The sequence below is a fragment of the Labrus mixtus genome, chromosome 22 (genome assembly GCF_963584025.1).
Source record: "Labrus mixtus chromosome 22, fLabMix1.1, whole genome shotgun sequence".
NCBI lineage: Eukaryota > Metazoa > Chordata > Actinopteri > Labriformes > Labridae > Labrus > Labrus mixtus.
The window spans coordinates 9245262-9263138 of NC_083633.1; the positions used below are offsets into that span (position 1 = coordinate 9245262).

Consider the following 17877-nt stretch of genomic DNA (forward strand, 5'->3'; position numbering starts at 1 on the left):
GCACCTGAATGCACCAATACACCTTGTCCTCCTTCTGGTGCTCCTCCTCCTCCTCGTTCTTTGTCAGAGTATATTCAGTGTGTAAACCCGTCTCTCTCTCTCTCTCTCTCTCTCTCTCTCTCTCTCTCTCTCTCTCTGTGTTCACCTGTCAGGTATACAAATGCTGTCCGTCCAGCCGGACACCAAGCCTAAAGGCTGTGCCGGCTGTAACCGGAAGATCAAGGACCGCTACCTGCTGAAGGCACTCGATAAGTACTGGCACGAGGACTGTCTGAAGTGTGCCTGCTGTGACTGCAGACTGGGAGAGGTGGGCTCCACGCTGTATACCAAGGCCAACCTCATCCTGTGCAGGAGGGACTACCTACGGTAAGATACACACATACACACACACAGTTACACACACACACACACACACACACACACACACCCACACAAACCTACGGCATTGTGTTTCTTGTTCTCCAGTATGTTCTTCTCCACTCTTTAGTTCAGATTGAGATTCTATTCAACTACACGTAGCATAGATAGAAAGGTGGCTCCTGGAGATGCTAACAGCTCCTGTAGATGCTAACAGAGGCTAACAGAGATGCAGTCTCCTCTGCTCTGAGCTCACCTGACCTCAGGTGCTTTCAGGTGTTCTCCCCTGAGACTTCGAGGTAGTTGGCTGTGTTTTGTCACCAGCCCTTATTCTGACTCTGTGAAAGATTCAGGCCAGCTCCTCCTCCTCTGCTCCTCCTCCTCCTCCTCCTCCTCTTACTGTCGCTGATGTTCAGCTGAGTTTCAGTTCATGATGAAGACCATGAGGTTGCTTCATGTCCTCATGTCTCTTCATGTCCTCATGTCTTGTTTCTGCAGCTTGTTTCTTAACATGTTTGTGTTTGCTCTGTTCTCTGAGAAAGAACCCTTTGCTGCTATTGTTTGGTGATTGTCGAGAGGAACGGTCACATCGATCAGGCTCTAGGTCATGTCCACGTTGTGTTCCTGGGCTTGTGACCATGCATAAGCAGCCGTACCGTGCTGAAGCCACATCTGAGCTGCACCTGAGCTGCGCCTTAGCTGCTCCACCTGAGCTGTACCTGAGCTGTACCTGAGCTGACTCCACCTGAGCTGCTCCTTAGCTCCACCTGAGCTCCACCTGAGCTGACTCTGACTCTTTCTGTTGGTCCGGGTTGTTTGAAAGATGTTGTTCTGTGAAAGGTTACAGCGCCCCCTGGGCTGCTGAATGTCACCATCATCAAACATTCTGTCCTTAACACACACACACCTAGTTTTTCTCTGACTGAGACTCACACACACACAAACAAACACATCGGACACACACACACACACACACACACACACACACACAAACCTACGGCATTGTGTTTCTTGTTCTCCAGTATGTTAACGTCTAAGTCCTTCAGGCTCTTTGAAGCCGTGGAGCTCTTCAGGAGAATTTTCTGGAATGTGTCTCTTTATTCAGACTGATTGAATCTGCTGCTCGATGTTACAAAGGAGCTCTCAGAGCACAAAGACACACACACATACACACTTAGACACACACACACACACACACTTAGACACACACACACACACACTTAGACACACACACACTTAGATAGCTAGACACACACACACACTCCATCACTTCAGAGATGATTACCTGAGTCTAATTACATACAAGGAGGAAACTTTGTTTGATGTCTTTTGTGTGTTTCTTCCCCCTGCTCCCCCCCCCCCCCCCCCCTTCCTCCTCCTCCCCTGCAGACTAGCAGACGCACATTGCTACAAGGTGAACTATTCCCCGCCATGTGTTATTATTAATAACTGACAGAGCGAGGGGTCACCCAGCACAGCTCTCTGAAAAGCTCCCCGGGCGAGCCGAGCAGGCTGCAGCTGGGTGTGTTGTAAAACAATACTCCCCTCTTCCTCCCCCCCTGAGGAGCGGAGCTGCTTGAAATAAGAATAATGCATGGGGGAAGAGAGGGGAGGCGTGAAAAATGAAGATGTCACCACCTTGCTGTAAGCGTACCTTCAGCTCAGAGCGCGAGGATGTGGACGCACTATAACTTTCTCGTTAAACTCCTGATGGCAGCGTTAAATCCAAACGCACACGGGGTGAGGAACCAGGAGGGAGGGGGGGGGGGGGGAACAGGAGAGCGATGATGATCAGCAGTCATATAATGGGAGGGTTAATAGTCGAGTTTGTGGTGCAGTGGATTTGACTTGGTCTGATATGAATCTGCAAACGTCTGTTTAAGAGTAAAACATGGAAACAAACAGAAAACAGTTCATGTGTGACTAAAGATCCCTCCCACAGTTGGCTGCTAATGGTTGCTAACATGTAAATAAGATAAAGTTTTAGTGTGACTGGTTGTTGGGGCTCTAGGGGGACTAACTCACTGCAGGACACAGACTCTAGTGGACACTGGAGGAACTACAGCTGTAAAGATGGACATTTTAACATGGGGCTCTATGGGGACTGACTCACTGCAGGAGACAGACTCTAGTGGACACTGGAGAAGCAGTTTTTGGTATTTCTTGGGGAATTTGTTGTATGCATTGTTGTAGGCCTTGTGTTGCCCTCTGTGTCTCTGAATGAGGAGAGGAGGAGTTCACAGAGCAGGTTGGTGTACGTCTCTCTGTGCAGGTATCACACCTGTTAATGTGTTCAGTGATAACTAACGAGTTAATCAGACAATTAAAAACTGAAACATGTTGAAACACTTACTTTGAGATATTGAACACATCCATCATCTCCTGAAGCTTAGAACTGATGTAAATTATGTGACCAACCGTCATAGCGCCCCCCCCCCGACCCGACCACCAACACACAAGATGCGCACACACAAACAGACCTCTCAGTAATGAATATTGACTTGTTTTGTGTTAAATTCATCCGAGCACATCGAGGATTTAAAAGTCAGCAATGGTCAGATCGTTTATATGTTAGACATGTTTTAACCTCCATCACTGACCCTCACATTTTCCTCCTCCTCCTCCTCCTCCTCCTCCTCCTCCTCCTTCTACTCCCTCTGCCTCCTCTCCCCCCTCCTATTTTTGCTCCTCCTCAGTGTGAGTTCTCCTTCAGATTAACGTCTCTGCTCCTAATAAACGCTCTGTATTGACATCAGAGGAAAGGGGGGAGCAGTGCATCATGGGTAGTTGAATCCTGAACCTCTCTCTCTTTCCTGTCTTCTCCTCTCTTCTCCTCCTCTCTACTCTCCTCTCTCTCTCTCCCCTCTCCTCCTCTCTATACTCCCCTCCTCTCTCCTCTCCTCCTCTCTACTCTCCTTCCCTCTCTCTCCCCTCTCCTCCTCTCTATACTCCCCTCCTCTCAACTCTCCTTCCGTCTCTCCTCCTTTCTCTCCTCTCTCCTCCTCTCTCCTCTCCTTCCCTCTCTCCTCCTTTCTTTATACTCCCCTCCTCTCTCCTCTCCTTCCATCTCTCCTCCTTTCTCTCCTCTCTCCTCCTCTCTCCTCTCCTTCCCTCTCTCCTCCTTTCTTTATACTCCCCTCCTCTCTCCTCCCGTCTCTCCTCCTTTCTCTCCTTTCTCCTCCTCTCTACGCTCCTTCCCTCTCTCTCCCCTCTCCTCTCCTCCTCTCTCACTCTCTCCCATCTCCTCCTCTATACTCCCCTCCTCTCTCCTCTCCTCCTCTCTCCTCTCCTTCCCTCTCTCCTCCTCACTACTCTCCTTATCTCTCTCTCATCTCCCCTTCGCTCTCTCCTCCTCTCTCCCCCCTCAACTCCTCTCTCTCTCTCAGTAACAGCTCTACTCCTTCCTGCTCCTCTTTGTCTTTTTAATTAAAGCTCAGTCAGTTTGGAGCTGTTTGACCCCAGCTGCCCCTCCTCCTCCTCTTTATGGGGGTTGCTGTAGGTCATTTCCATGCATATATTACCCCTCCCCCTCCCCCTCCTCCTGCTCCTCCTCCTCTTGGTGATCCTGCAGGCTGCTCAGATGAAGAAAGCTAAATGTTTGAGGTTCAGACTTTAATAAACGTTTAGAATTTCAGCTTCAAGCCTCTACGTAAGCCGGTTAAAACGTATTCATATAGGCCACCTGTGTTTGTCCACCTGTGTTTGTCCACCTGTGACTGTCCACCTGTGTGTGGTTACACCTGTGTCTGTCCACCTGTGTCTGTCCACCTGTGACTGTCCACCTGTGACTGTCCACCTGTGTGTGGTTACACCTGTGTCTGTCCACCTGTGTGTGGTTACACCTGTGTCTGTCCACCTGTGTCTGTCCACCTGTGTCTGTCCACCTGTGACTGTCCACCTGTTACTGTCCACCTGTGTGTGGTTACACCTGTGTCTGTCCACCTGTGTCTGTCCACCTGTTACTGTCCACCTGTGTGTGGTTACACCTGTGTCTGTCCACCTGTGTCTGTCCACCTGTGTCTGTCCACCTGTGACTGTCCACCTGTGTGTGGTTACAACTGTGTCTGTCCACCTGTGTCTGTCCACCTGTGACTGTCCACCCGTGACTGTCCACCTGTGACTGTCCACCTGTGTGTGGTTACACCTGTGGCTGTCAACCTGTGTGTGGTTACACAACTGTGACTGTCCACTTGTGTGTGGTTACACCTGTGACTGTCCACCCATGACTGTCCACCTGTGACTGTCCACCCGTGACTGTCCACCCATGACTGTCCACCTGTGTCTGTCCACCTGTGAGTGGTTTCACCTTTTTATACATCAGATGTTCATCAGTTGATTCTTGTAACAAGTCTGCTGAACTCTGCAGCTTCACTCAGTAGCCCCTGCAGTGTGTGTGTGTGTGTGTGTGTGTGTGTGTGTGTGTGTGTGTGTGTGTGTGTGTGTGTGTGTGTGTGTGTGTGTGTGTGTGTGTGTGTGTGTGTGTGTGTGTGTGCAGTTTGGCTCCTGGTCGTCTCCTCTGGCTGCATATTTGGCTGTCTACTCTGTTCTGCAGTGTGTGAGAGAGTGATAAGAGATGCTGTTAGACACACACACAGACACACACACAGACACACACACACACACACACACACACACACACACACACACACACACACACACACACATACACACCTACAGCAGGCTCTGGCACACATGATGTTTTTTCTTTGTTTCAAGTCTGTGTGTGTGTGTGTGTACGTGTGTGTGTGGGTATCATCCTGGGTAAAAAGCCCCAGACCTCTGCCATAGAATCCCCCCCTCCCATAACGCTGCCCCTGTGTCTATAAGTATTGATGTTAAACAGCTCGCGGTTACACACACAGACGTGTTGGTCTGTTTTCTAAACCTCCTACTCTCCTACAAACGTACTGATTGGTCCAACATGCAGGATGTGAAACCTCAGTCTGACAAAAATACCAGGATGTCGTACTGATTCAGTAAAAACCTACAGTCTGCATCAGAGCGGTCTTACTGATGAACTGGATCACATTGTAGAGTTCTAAAGTGGTGTGAGAGCCAGGATTGAAAAGACGCTGTCATTAGTTTAGCATGAAGGTTTAAAGTTTGATAAATCACAGCTTCAGATTTTCACTGTCAGAAACACTGCTGTGAGTTGTTATGAATGCTTATCATCACTAATTTAAAGACTTCTAAATGTCCTTAGGATGCTTTATAAGTGATGGTTTGTATAAAGTGTCACCTCTTATTAAAATGATCCTGATTTTTATTTATAAGAAGGCACTAACAGATGAATTAATTAATAATAATCAGTAGATACATTGATTACATAAATCAGCTGTTTGTCCTGCTGTTGATGAATGCTCCTCCTCCTCTTATGAGCTCTTTATGGAGATGAATGTGGGAGGGGGGGGCGTCTGCAGGCTGCATCTGTTAGTAACAGGGTGGAGGGAGACAGGATGTGAGCGCTCTGATTGGTCGGTGTCAGACTCACAGGCGTTTATTTGGACGGAGCAGAGCTGAACCCCTCACTGACTTCTCAATTAGAGGGCGACCTACCGGAACACACACACACACACACACACACACACACACACACACACAAACAGAGCGGGTCAGATTCATCCAGCAGACAGGCTCAGGTTTGACTGAGTTACACACTGCATAAAAACACACCTGTATAAAGGTGTTACACAGGTGAGTGTTTGTAAAGAATCAAGTCTCCTGTAATCTTGATTCTGGAGCAGAAATCCACTCCATTCTTTACTGCACACCAACACACTTTCTCACAATATAAAGCTTTATTAGCATGACACATGACATTACATGAGCATCAACACAATACAAAACAATAACAACAGTGATCAATGACGTTGTATCAGTAAATGTAATAATTAGGGTAAGGGTTAGTACCGTCTCTCTCTCTCTGAAGACTGTTGCAGGTGTTTCGTCTACATCTGCAGCACAGAGCTGGTGTTCTGATTTGAACTCAAATGTTTCATTCCGGTCGGTTGGACACGTTGTGTTTGGACCGTCTCCTGCACTTCAGATTAGCTCGATTAGCTGTGAGAGCTGTGTCTGTGGCAGCGTTGGTGTTTGGAGCAGATCATTGCAGAGGCCTCGGCCTGGCACACACAGCCGGGCTGCAGGGCTCCAAACCTTTCATCACAGCGTGTTAAAAAGGACCCAAACACAGAGCTGAGAGTTCGACGCGCTCTTTGCGTGGAGGGTGAGGGAGGCTCCCGGTTAAAGGACAGACGAGTGACAGATGATGTTAGACCATGTGATGCTCTTTCTTCGTCTGCTAACCTCGCTGATGAAATCGATGTGTACGTAATGTTTATTCTCTCAGAAAAGAGAAGTTAAAGATGTGTTTCTGCTCCCATCAGTGTCTCATCCTCCTCCTGGAGCTGCATGCTGAGTATTTCTCTCACACTTTGTCTTTCCTCAGCAGTAATTAGTGAACTGTGCGGCCTCCTCGGGCTGACAGTCGGGCTCCCGCTCCTCTGAACGCTCCGCTCGCTCTCACACAGCCGCCCATAATTCATCATTAGGATATCAGAGTCCAGGTGCAGATGAGAACTGATCGAGCCGGCAGCCGGGCACGTCGGGCCGCTCAACGAGGAAAATCTTATCCCAGGGACAATTCCCAGGTCACGGCCGCTCTAATTGAAATAATTTAGCCCCCCGAGTGGTTTAATCAGCGACGATCACAGAGCAGGGAGAAGTCAGCGGCGTGTACGAGCATCTCTCATGTCTCAAAGTCTAACAGTTGAGGAAAGAAAAACCTGGTTTGATCTTAGAGACTGAACACTCTCTCTCTCTCTCTCTCTCTCTCTCTCTCTCTCTCTATCTGAGTGTCCAACATGTTCTCACTGAAAACTCTTTCCACTCAACGAATCGTTCAGCAGCACAAAGCTTCTGAACGACTCAGTATGAACAGTGTGACTGTCTGAAGGTGATGATGAAGAGTAAAGGTGTGTTGGGCAGTTTGATCAGTGACATGGACTTTCTCCTGCAGCCTTCAGTAAAACTTCTTTGTGATGTCAGGACGAGCTGATGTGAGATCAGGGAAATATGATATATACCAAGCTTTGTGTGTGTGTGTGTGTGTGTGTGTGTGTGTGTGTGTGTGTGTGTGTGTGTGTGTGTCTGCCCCCCCCCCCCCTCCCTCGGTGTTATTAACCCTGAGCTGTAATTATGCAGATTGTCAGAGGTGTCGTGGGGGGGCTCTGTGCTGTGATGTGGGCTGGTTGTCGGCGTGGTGGGCAGACAAGCGGACGGCGTGCTTTACTGAGCTCGAACACATTCATCATGTTGACTGATGGAGGAGGGGGGGGGGCGCTCCCGGGTCCCGCTGGTTAATGTAGTGGGTAATTAACTGTCATTTGGCTCGTAATAGGCCCATGATCAATGACGGTGAGGAAACACGCTCTGATCCTGCAGCTGATGAATGCACGCCAAGCACGCCGAGGCCGGGCAAGTGGGAGGGGGGAGGGAGAGGGAGGGAAGTGTTAGGCCGCCACTGGAATATCAAATGACCCCCCCGTCTTTTTTTAATGGATTAAGCCAAAAAGCCTTGTTTGTTGCCCTCGATGGAGCTGAAGACTCAGCCAGGTGAACAAGCTTCATCTTCAGAGTCTAATGTTCAACGTTCAGTTTGGAAGTTTCTGAATTACAAAACAACATTTTATCAAAGGTTTGTATTCATCACTTCATCCTTTCATCACTTCATCCTTTCATCACTTCATCAGCTCATCCTTTCATGAGTTTTTGAAGTGTGTGTGTGTGTGTGTGTGTGTGTGTACTATAATAAACACACCGTGTGAGTTTTTTAAACAGAGATCATCTATTAGCAAGATCTGACACACTGCTTTATGTTTTTAACACACACACACACACACACACACACACACACACTCGGCCTGCAGAGTCCTGAGGGTTTATCATTACACTCTATGACTTGGTGATGTGAGGAGTAACAGCTCCTCTCTGCTCTCCTGCTCTGTGTGTGTTTACATCTGTGTGCTACAGAACAAACTGACGAGCTGACCAACATCAGCTCACACATGCAGCTCATTGTGGACACTGTCAGGACTTTTTCAGGAGTTTGTGCATGTGTGCACAGTCTGCATTGTTTTCTGTGGGCTGAATAAAGAAGTTGTGATAATCCAGTAGGGTTGTGTCTGGTTCTTATTAAGGTCAGAGTCACATGAAGACTGAAAGTTAGCCTTTAGCCTCCTGTGATTCTGTAAACCTGCTAACTACTCTTCTCTCTTTTTACACAGATCTATAGAAATAACGTCTCTTCTTTTTGTCTGTGTGTGTGTGTGTGTTTCTCAGGTTGTTTGGCGTAACAGGAAACTGTGCGGCGTGCAGTAAACTCATCCCGGCCTTTGAGATGGTCATGAGGGCCAAAGAGAACGTGTACCACCTGGACTGCTTCGCATGTCAGCTGTGCAATCAAAGGTGAGTCATGTGACCTCTGCTCACCTGTACCTGCAGTCTGAGGAGAATCTCAGATGATCACAGATCAGTATCACACACACTCACACGGTACAGATGTGTGTGTGCTCAGAGTCCACTCAGAATTACAGGTGAGACTATCTGTGTCCTCTCAGAGCCCCGTTTATACCTATGAGAGCTGCTGGGTGGAGCATGAAGCAAATCACGTCTGACTTCCTCGTGTTAAAGTACCCTGATGTTCCTCATGTTAAAGTACCCCGATGTTCTGTCTGTTAAAGTATCCCAATTTTACTTGTGTTTTTAACCTGATGTTCCTCGTGTTTTTACCTCGATGTTCTGCGTGTTAAAGTACCCCGATGTTCTGCGTGTCAAAGTACCCCGATGTTCCTCGTGTTAAAGTACCCCGATGTTCCTCGTGTTAAAGTACCCCGATGTTCCTCGTGTTAAAGTACCCCGATGTTCTGCGTGTCAAAGTACCCCGATGTTCCTCGTGTTAAAGTACCCCGATGTTCCTCGTGTTTTAACCCGATGTTCCTCGTGTAAAAGTACCACGATGTTCCTCGTGTTAAAGTACCCCGATGTTCTGCGTGTTAAAGTACCACGATGTTCCTCGTGTTAAAGTACCCCGATGTTCTGCGTGTTAAAGTACTCCGATGTTCTGCATGTCAAAGTACCCCGATGTTCCTCGTGTTTTTACCCCGATGTTCCTTGTGTTAAAGTACCCCGATGTTCCTCATGTCAAAGTACCCCGATGTTCCTCGTGTTTTAACCCGATGTTCCTCGTGTTTTTACCCCGATGTTCCTCATGTCAAAGTACCCCGATGTTCCTCGTGTTTTAACCCGATGTTCCTCGTGTTTTTACCCCGATGTTCCTTGTGTTACAGTACCCCATGTTCCTCGTGTTAAGGTACCACGATGTTCCTCGTGTTAAAGTACCCCGATGTTCCTGTGTTTTTACCCCAATGTTCCTCGTGTTAAAGTACCCCGATGTTCTTCGTGTTAAAGTACCCTGATGTTCCTCGTGTTTTTACCCCGATGTTCCTCGTGTTAAAGTATCCCGATGTTCCTTGTGTTTTTACTCAGATGTTCCTCGTGTTAAAGTACCCCGATGTTCCTCGTGTTAAAGTACGACAATGTTCCTCGTGTTAAAGTACCCCGATGTTCCTCGCGATATTCCTCGTGTTAAAGTACCCCGATGTTCCTTGCGATGTTCCTCGTGTTAAAGTACCCCGATGTTCCTCGCGATGTTCCTCGTGTTAAATTACCCCGATGTTCCTCGTGTTAAAGTACCCCACTGTTCCTTGTGTAATTATTATTAATAATAACGATAATGTGAGATTTGTAAACATCCGACGTGCTTCTTTTGTTTTTTATAACATGATGTTGAGGAACGCTGGGGCTCTAACAGATCGCAGCAGCGAGCCACAGATAATCAATGGAGCTGTCGCCCGGGGGGGGGAGGAGGTGACTCTCTAACACACTGATTGGGTTCAATCAGCCTCTGGTTCCTGTGCCACTGTTCAGCTCGTTAGACCAATCAGAGGCTCGCTTTGTGCGTCATCCAATCAGAGCCCAGAGTGTGTCCTCCTGAAGGCAGACTTCCTGATCTGACAGTGAGGAGGGGGAGTGGCCTACAATGATGAAAGTCAGATGTTGTTTTGTTTATTCTTTAATTTTCTGGTTAGAAATATTAAACCTGGATCAGTGTTTCATAAAGCTGAGGATGACCCCTGGTTACCAAACCCAAGTCCCAACAGACCACCCACTGTTGTGTACTGTAGTGTGTTATTGTGTGTCCTTAGTGTGTTGTGTGTCCTTAGTGTGTTGTTGTGTGTCCTTAGTGTGTTGTGTGTCCTTAGTGTGTTGTTGTGTGTCCTTAGTGTGTTGCTACAAGTTACAAAGCACCAAAGCAGCAGGAGCAATGTGGGGTTAAGTGTCTTTTGGTTGAAAGGTGATGGCTCTACCAACTGAGCCACAGCTGCCCCGCCATATTGTTGTGTGTTGTAGTGTATTGTTGTGTGTCCTTAGTGTATTTTTGTGTATTGTTGTGTATTGTTGTGTGTCCTTAGTGTATTTTTGTGTATTGTTGTGTATTGTTGTGTGTCCTTAGTGTATTTTTGTGTATTGTTGTGTATTGTTGTGTGTCCTTAGTGTATTTTTGTGTATTGTTGTGTGTCCTTAGTGTGTATTAGTGTATTGTTGTGTATTGTTGTGTGTCCTTAGTGTGTATTAGTGTATTGTTGTGTGTTGTAGTGTATTGTTGTGTGTCCTTAGTGTATTTTTGTGTATTTTTGTGTATTGTGGTGTGTCCTTAGTGTGTCCTTAGTGTGTCTCCTCGCTGAGTGTGAGTCCTGATAATTGGTCCCTGATGGACGTAAAAAGAAAATCACGCTCTCTCTCTCTGCCTGCAGCGCTGAATAAAAGCTCAGCACATACCTGAGCTCCTGCAGCAGCAGAGATGTTAGCATGCAGGGAGTCAGAGGAGGTGAGCCCCTCCTCCTCCCCCCCCCCCACCACCACCACCACCCCCTGTAAACACTGCCCAGTGTTTGCAGACCTTGTCCAACCTGCATGCTGAGCGAGATAAGCGGCCCTCAGGACAACACGGAGCCCGACGCTAAAACATAATCTGTACTTGGTGCTGTGCTCAGAGGTCAACTGTTACTGTACCCCCCCACCCCCACCCTGCTGTTTGAGAAAGGGGGTCCTCTCCACCTGCAGCTGTGTCAGCCCCCCACCCCCCCACCTGTTGTGCTCCAGAGATCATTTTAACCCCCCTCCCTCTAAAACTGAAAAACCTGCATACTCTTATTGCCCGAAGATTTTTAATCATAATTAGGAAGCTAGCAATGCTACATCTATTAGCTTACAGCTACGTGCTAATGTTGATGCTCTGATGCTAATGCTACACCCTCCCGCTCTCTTTGTGCCCCCCACCCCAACCCCCATGTGTGCTGCAGGTTTTGTGTGGGAGACAAGTTTTTCCTGAAGAACAACATGATCCTGTGTCAGACGGACTACGAGGAGGGGCTGATGAAGGAGGGATACGCCCCCCAGGTCCGCTGACCCAGCCCCCCCCCCCCCCCCCCCCCCCCACCTGTGGACCTGCAACAAGGAGGGAGGAGGAGGAGAGACTGAAGGAGAGCTTGTAATCAAACTTAAAGCACTATGGCCTCCCCTCCTGCCTCTGCCCCCCAACATGTAAATATCCTCCCTGATGAGGGGTGGGGGGGGGGGCGCTCTCTGCACAGAATAGCCATAGACACTCTGTGAGGGGGGGCACTCCTCTGTACATGGAACTGTACATTTTTTTAACCCCCCCACCTCTAAAAAAGAAGCCAAACCTCCGCTGTGAAGGACCGACAGAGACCCCCCTCCCTCTTCCGACAGCCGCAAGATTTAGCGTCTACTTGAAACACACAGAGGGATCATTAGCCTGAGAAGAAGAACTTTGTATTATCTGATGTCATAAACACACTGAGGGTCTGATTCACTCACAAAATCACAGTCTCTAATAACTCCATAACTTATTCATCATGGTCTCTGAGTCTAACTCTCAAAGCATATAGCTCTGAGGATCTTCAGACACAAACACAGTTAGCTCTTGTTAGTGTGTGACGGTGCAGAGAAGCTATCTGCAGCTTTAGAGGAAACACCCTAAACATGTGAGATGACTTTCACCGTTTCAAACAAAGCTTCCTCTCCTCGTCTGTGAGTACAACTCGTTTTACAATGAGGCTGACTTACAGAGAAGGAGACGATTGTTCCTCTATTGACTGAATAATGGATAATTTAAACACAAACAGCAGAGACACTCTGCAGCGCAGTTAGAGGAACATTTAAGCCTTTGTGTGTCTTTTTGCCTCTTTGCCGGTTTAGAGGGATGAAAAGCTGCACAATCCTTCTGTGAATCAGACCCCGGGTGTAACGTGAAGAGCCGAGCCTTTATGCGATGAATTAATCACATTTCATCGTGACTGATCAAACTCCTGCAGCTTGTGACGACTTGAATCTTTAATACGATGTTAGGAGTCGGTCAGAACAGCTCAGGTTCAGACAGACAGGAGTTCATTCTGACACTGACTCTGGATTCTTTTAAATCTTCTCTGGTCAAACAGCATTGTGAGTAACACTGGTGGAGGCAGGTAGTCATACTGGTCATACTGGTCCTACAGGTCGTACTGGTCCTACCAGTCGTACTAGTCATACTTATCATCTGGTGGGGGTTGTAATCTTTTTGTACACTATTTATTTGATCATTATTCATCACATGTCCAGATTTCTGTTTGGCTGGCTGATATTTGAATCCAATGTTTGGTTTGTGTTGAAGACGACAGCTTGAGGTTCAGTGAGCAGCAGGTCAGCCATCTTTAAAAAAAAAAAAAAAAAATCTTGAGCTGGGTTTCCCTTGAACATTCCTGGGAAACAAACCTAACCTTATGAGTAAATACCCTCTCAGAACTCTCAGAGTACCTACTAAAGACCCTGAAGGAAGTTCCTGAAGTGGAAACACATCTTTAGTCTCCTGTAGGACCCGTCAGCCTCCACAGGTCTCAGCCTCGTCACAGGTCACAATCACACCAAACGTCAGTATTCTCTCAGTGTTAGAAATCTACAATCACTGACGATGAAGAGCACAATGCAACACTCTGAAGTGTTCCATCAGGAGACCCACAAACAAAACCAATCTCCACAATCAACAATTGGACGTCTGCTGCAAATGGAACAAAAGTACAAACTAAAACATTGTTTCTTTACAATCATTCTGAAAATACACAATCACATCAACAAATAAAGAAAACAAAGCAACAGAAACATGGTGTGTGTCAGCGCAGCAGAAGGCTCCAGGCCTGTAGGGGACGTTCTGGAGTTGTAGTGTTTCTGAATGTGGAGAATATCAAAGTCACCTGGTTGTTGCAGCGTGCTTGCTCTTATTGTTCACAATAAAAATCCCTCTGTGTGATTCAAACACACTGAACGTGTCTCAGCTGCAGAATCACAGAAACCGTTGTAAATTCTGTGTGTACATAAAAAGAAGGATTCCTTTTGCTTGCTCTTGTACAATGATTTCTTTCTCAGAGTCATCCAGCATGAGATGTTTCCTTGGAGGACCTCACCTGTAAATAATGTAATTGTAATAATTTTAAGCACAAATGTAATACAGTTTTATTGTGTACCCTCCGACTCTGGACTCTTCATTATGACATGTTTTTCTTTGAGCAGGATGTTAGATTTTTTCCATATCACATTTATGAAGGTCACCTTCACTTACGCAGTGAAGGTGAAGTGTTCTGAAGCTGAAGGGCACAGTGCTGACTGTTTTCTGTATGAATCATGCAGTAGAGCATCATGCAGCAGAGCATCATGCAGTAAAGAATCATGCAGTAGAGCATCATGCAGCAGAGCATCATGCAGCAGAAAATCATGGAGTACAGCATCATGCAGCAGAGCATCATATAACAGAGCATCATGCAGCAGAGCATCATGCAGCAGAAAATCATGGAGTAGAGCATCATGCAGCAGAGCATCATATAACAGAGCATCATGCAACAGAGCATCATGCAACAGAGCATCATGCAACAGAGCATCATGCAGCAGAGCATGCTGCAGCTCTCTCCGTTGATTGATCTTAAGTGGGCTGTTTCCTCACTTTGTCGTCTCTCTGACTGTAAAATCTCTGCAGCGTCGGATGTAAATGCAGCATGAGCATCATGCAGCAGAGAATCATGCAGTAGAGCATCATACAGCAGAGCATCATGCAGTAGAGCATCATGCAGCAGAGCATCATGCAGTAGAGCATCATGCAACAGAGCATCATGCAGCAGAGCATCATGCAGTAGAGCATCATGCAGTAGAGCATCATACAGCAGAGCATCATGCAGCAGAGCATCATGCAACAGAGCATCATGCAGCAGAGCATCATGCAACAGAGCATCATGCAACAGAGCATCATGCAACAGAGCATCATGCAACAGAGCATCATGCAGCAGAGCATCATGCAACAGAGCATCATGCAACAGAGCATCATGCAACAGAGCATCATGCAGCAGAGCATCATGCAGTAGAGCATCATACAGCAGAGCATCATGCAGCAGAGCATCATGCAACAGAGCATCATGCAACAGAGCATCATGCAACAGAGCATCATGCAACAGAGCATCATGCAGCAGAGCATGCTGCAGCTCTCTCCGTTGATTGATCTTAAGTGGGCTGTTTCCTCACTTTGTCGTCTCTCTGACTGTAAAATCTCTGCAGCGTCGGATGAAAGATGAAAGCTCAGGTTGCACAGCCTCATCTGCAGCGTCTAAACTCCTCCATCTTTTGTTCAGCTCCAGGAACACAAACACTTACATCTTCTAACACAGAAGTTTGTTTTCTGTTCTGGCTGTGTCATGTGAGTCAGACATGGAGACAAACGAAGCATCATTTAGAGTTCGTCGTCAGCAAAGAGAGAGAGGGAGCGAACCCGAGATAATTACCTGGATTTAATTTACAGAGAAGGAACGAGGAGGTAAAACATTTGGATTATTATTACTTATTACTCTAATTAGTGAGCTGCTTCTAAAGCACCCCGTGAAGTTTGTCCACAGACATGCTTACATCACATTACAGCCCTAATATCCAGGCCAATTAAGCTAATTGAATTTCTTACCCAGAGAGAGAGAGAGAGACAGATGGAGAGGAGAGGAGACAGAGAGTGAGAGAGATTTGGTCTGTACCTTTAAGCTTCCAGAAAACCTGCAGAAATACGAACACAATGAACGCAGCGTACAGACAGAAGGCTCCGTCTGTGTCCGTATACGTATCAGATGTAGAACATTAATGAGCCTGAAAGCCTCTGCTTTGCCAGTTCATGGACTTTTACGCCCCTGTTATAAATCACCGTCAACGCTGCTGAGCCATCATCAGAGTGCAAAAAAAACATTGGCAGCATTCTTTTCTCTACCAAAACGTTGCGATGTACATGCACATTGTAGAAGTGTGCAGGACTTTACCTGCAGTTTTTGATCATTAAAAACAATACATGATCCAATATTGTGTTTGGGGCTTCTGTTGCTGGTAATCAAACATACATCTTTGATTTCTCCTCAATCATATCAAAGTGAATAAATCTGATATCGTTATGTCTGCATGCTAACAGAAGCTAAAACAAACACTCTTATCAAAGTGGGTATAATGCATTAAAGAGTAAAGACCCTGCTACTCGGAGAGCTGATGAAGCACAAACAGAGATCTGAACTCTCTGCAGTCATTAGGAACATTCACAGGAAGCATTAGCTGCCAGGCTGCGTATCGTTAGCGTCTTCATCCCTGTGCTATAGCTGACCCTGGAGTTAGCGCTGTTAGCCCCGCTCTGCTCTGCCAAACGGCTCCAGGGCCAAAAATAATGATCTGTACAGACATGCCAATGCTATCTGCAGCAGATAACGCCGCTCTAATGACTCCTCATCCTTCGGCCTTTCAAGGAGACGGTAGCCCGGCGAATATCTCCCCTCTGTCGGCTCATTAGCTTGTTATAGCTCGGATAATGGACTTTAGTATTTTAGGCCTGATGTGAGTGAACAGTTCTCTGAAAGATCAGAGTCAGAAACACTGCACAGGTCAGCAGGATGCATCAACCAATCACAGGCTGGGTACTAAAATACATCGACTCTATTAAAGACAAGACGTTGTAGCCCTCTCAATGTTAAACTCTTTGTTTGAGTCATGAAGTCATTTATGAACAATGATCTCACTGCTCATTATGAACTCAACACACAGCTGAACACGTCCTCATCTGGTCGGAACCATTGACTATAAATATTCATGTTTGAAGCCTGTGTGGTGTCAACTGTCTGTTCAGTCAACCTAACGACAGGCTGAGAGCTGGAGCTGAGGCGGGTTTTAAACCTCCTGACAAACTGTACACCGCGCCCTCCTGTCAATCATGTCAGCTACACGCCTTATTGTGAATAACTCTTATCCTTCATCAAATCAAAACTGATGAGTCATCAAAACATTCACCCCCCTGTGCAGTGTGTGAGCTAATGAGCTAATCAGACCTGTTTGTTTTTTTGAACCAGGCTGTAAACATGTTAATCTCTGTTGTAAAAACAGGCTTTTTAGAATGGGTGTGTATGTGACTTCCTGTGCTTCTGCAGCTCAGCCTCTAGTGGACACTTGAGGAACTGCAGGATTTTACACTTCAACATTGTCTTCATTTTTCAAGAGCGAAGGTTGCTGCTTGGTCTGAAGTCTTTAAAACCTGCAGTCAGCAGACGGAGGAAACACTGAACAGCAGCAGTGATGTACTTCGTCACATCGTTCTGTAATTTACTAATATACGAAGCTGCTGGATTTCTCTTATGTGGACGATAATGCATGAATCTGAGTAGTATTATCAGATATGTTTTTTTTTTTTCTGTTGAGCATTTTGAACTCTTCAATAAAGAAAGAGTGTTTACAGAATCAAACTGACCGTGCTGGTGTTTCTGAGACGCACAGTTAGCATCCTGCTGACACATGTTCCAGCTTTAATCAGACCGGGTCAACTTCTGATCCAACAACACATCAGACGTGTTCACATCTCTGAACAACCTGTGTGCCGTTAGCTTCAGATTAGCTTCAGATTAGCCTTTGATTAGCTTCAGATTAGCTTCGGGGGTTGAGGAGCTGATGTTCTCAGAGATGTTCTGCTTTGATGTTGAAACAGTGAACTGAACCACATGTTCAAGTAGACCTTAGAGAGCAGGTCAACCATTACTACACACACACACACACACACACACACACACACACACACACTAATGGCCTGTAGTCGTGTTCAGAGGAACATTAATGCTGTTGTTTATTCATTAATAAATAAAGTTTCACTTCTAGATTTTAGACAATGTGAGTGGAGAAAGGATGTACAACCAGGTTACAGATTTCTCAGCTGAAACAGAAACTTTTTGAGGGGAACGCACACTTGCAGCCTGTCTCTCTCTTTCTCCTTCTCTCTTTTGGTCCCTGCAGTCTCTCTCTCTCTCTCTCTGTCTCCTCTTCAGTGTGAGGATGTGTTTTCATCATCTTTTGGCC

General features: G+C 46.6%; 1 protein-coding gene across 2 annotated transcripts in view; it reads left to right on the top strand.

Moving 5' to 3' along the window:
- Window positions 1-12064, top strand: part of lmo3 (LIM domain only 3) — an 18919-nt gene extending 6855 nt beyond the window's left edge. The window contains exons 2-4 of one of the 2 annotated variants that reach the window (XM_061029981.1): window positions 153-366; window positions 8698-8823; window positions 11781-12064. In XM_061029981.1, coding sequence (XP_060885964.1) covers window positions 161-366; window positions 8698-8823; window positions 11781-11886 — 438 coding nt within the window. In that variant the 5' untranslated portion in view covers window positions 153-160 and the 3' untranslated portion in view covers window positions 11887-12064. The remainder of the gene's footprint in view (window positions 1-152; window positions 367-8697; window positions 8824-11780) is intronic. The other variant, XM_061029980.1, reaches the window with a different exon arrangement.
- The last annotated feature ends 5813 nt before the right edge of the window (window positions 12065-17877 follow it).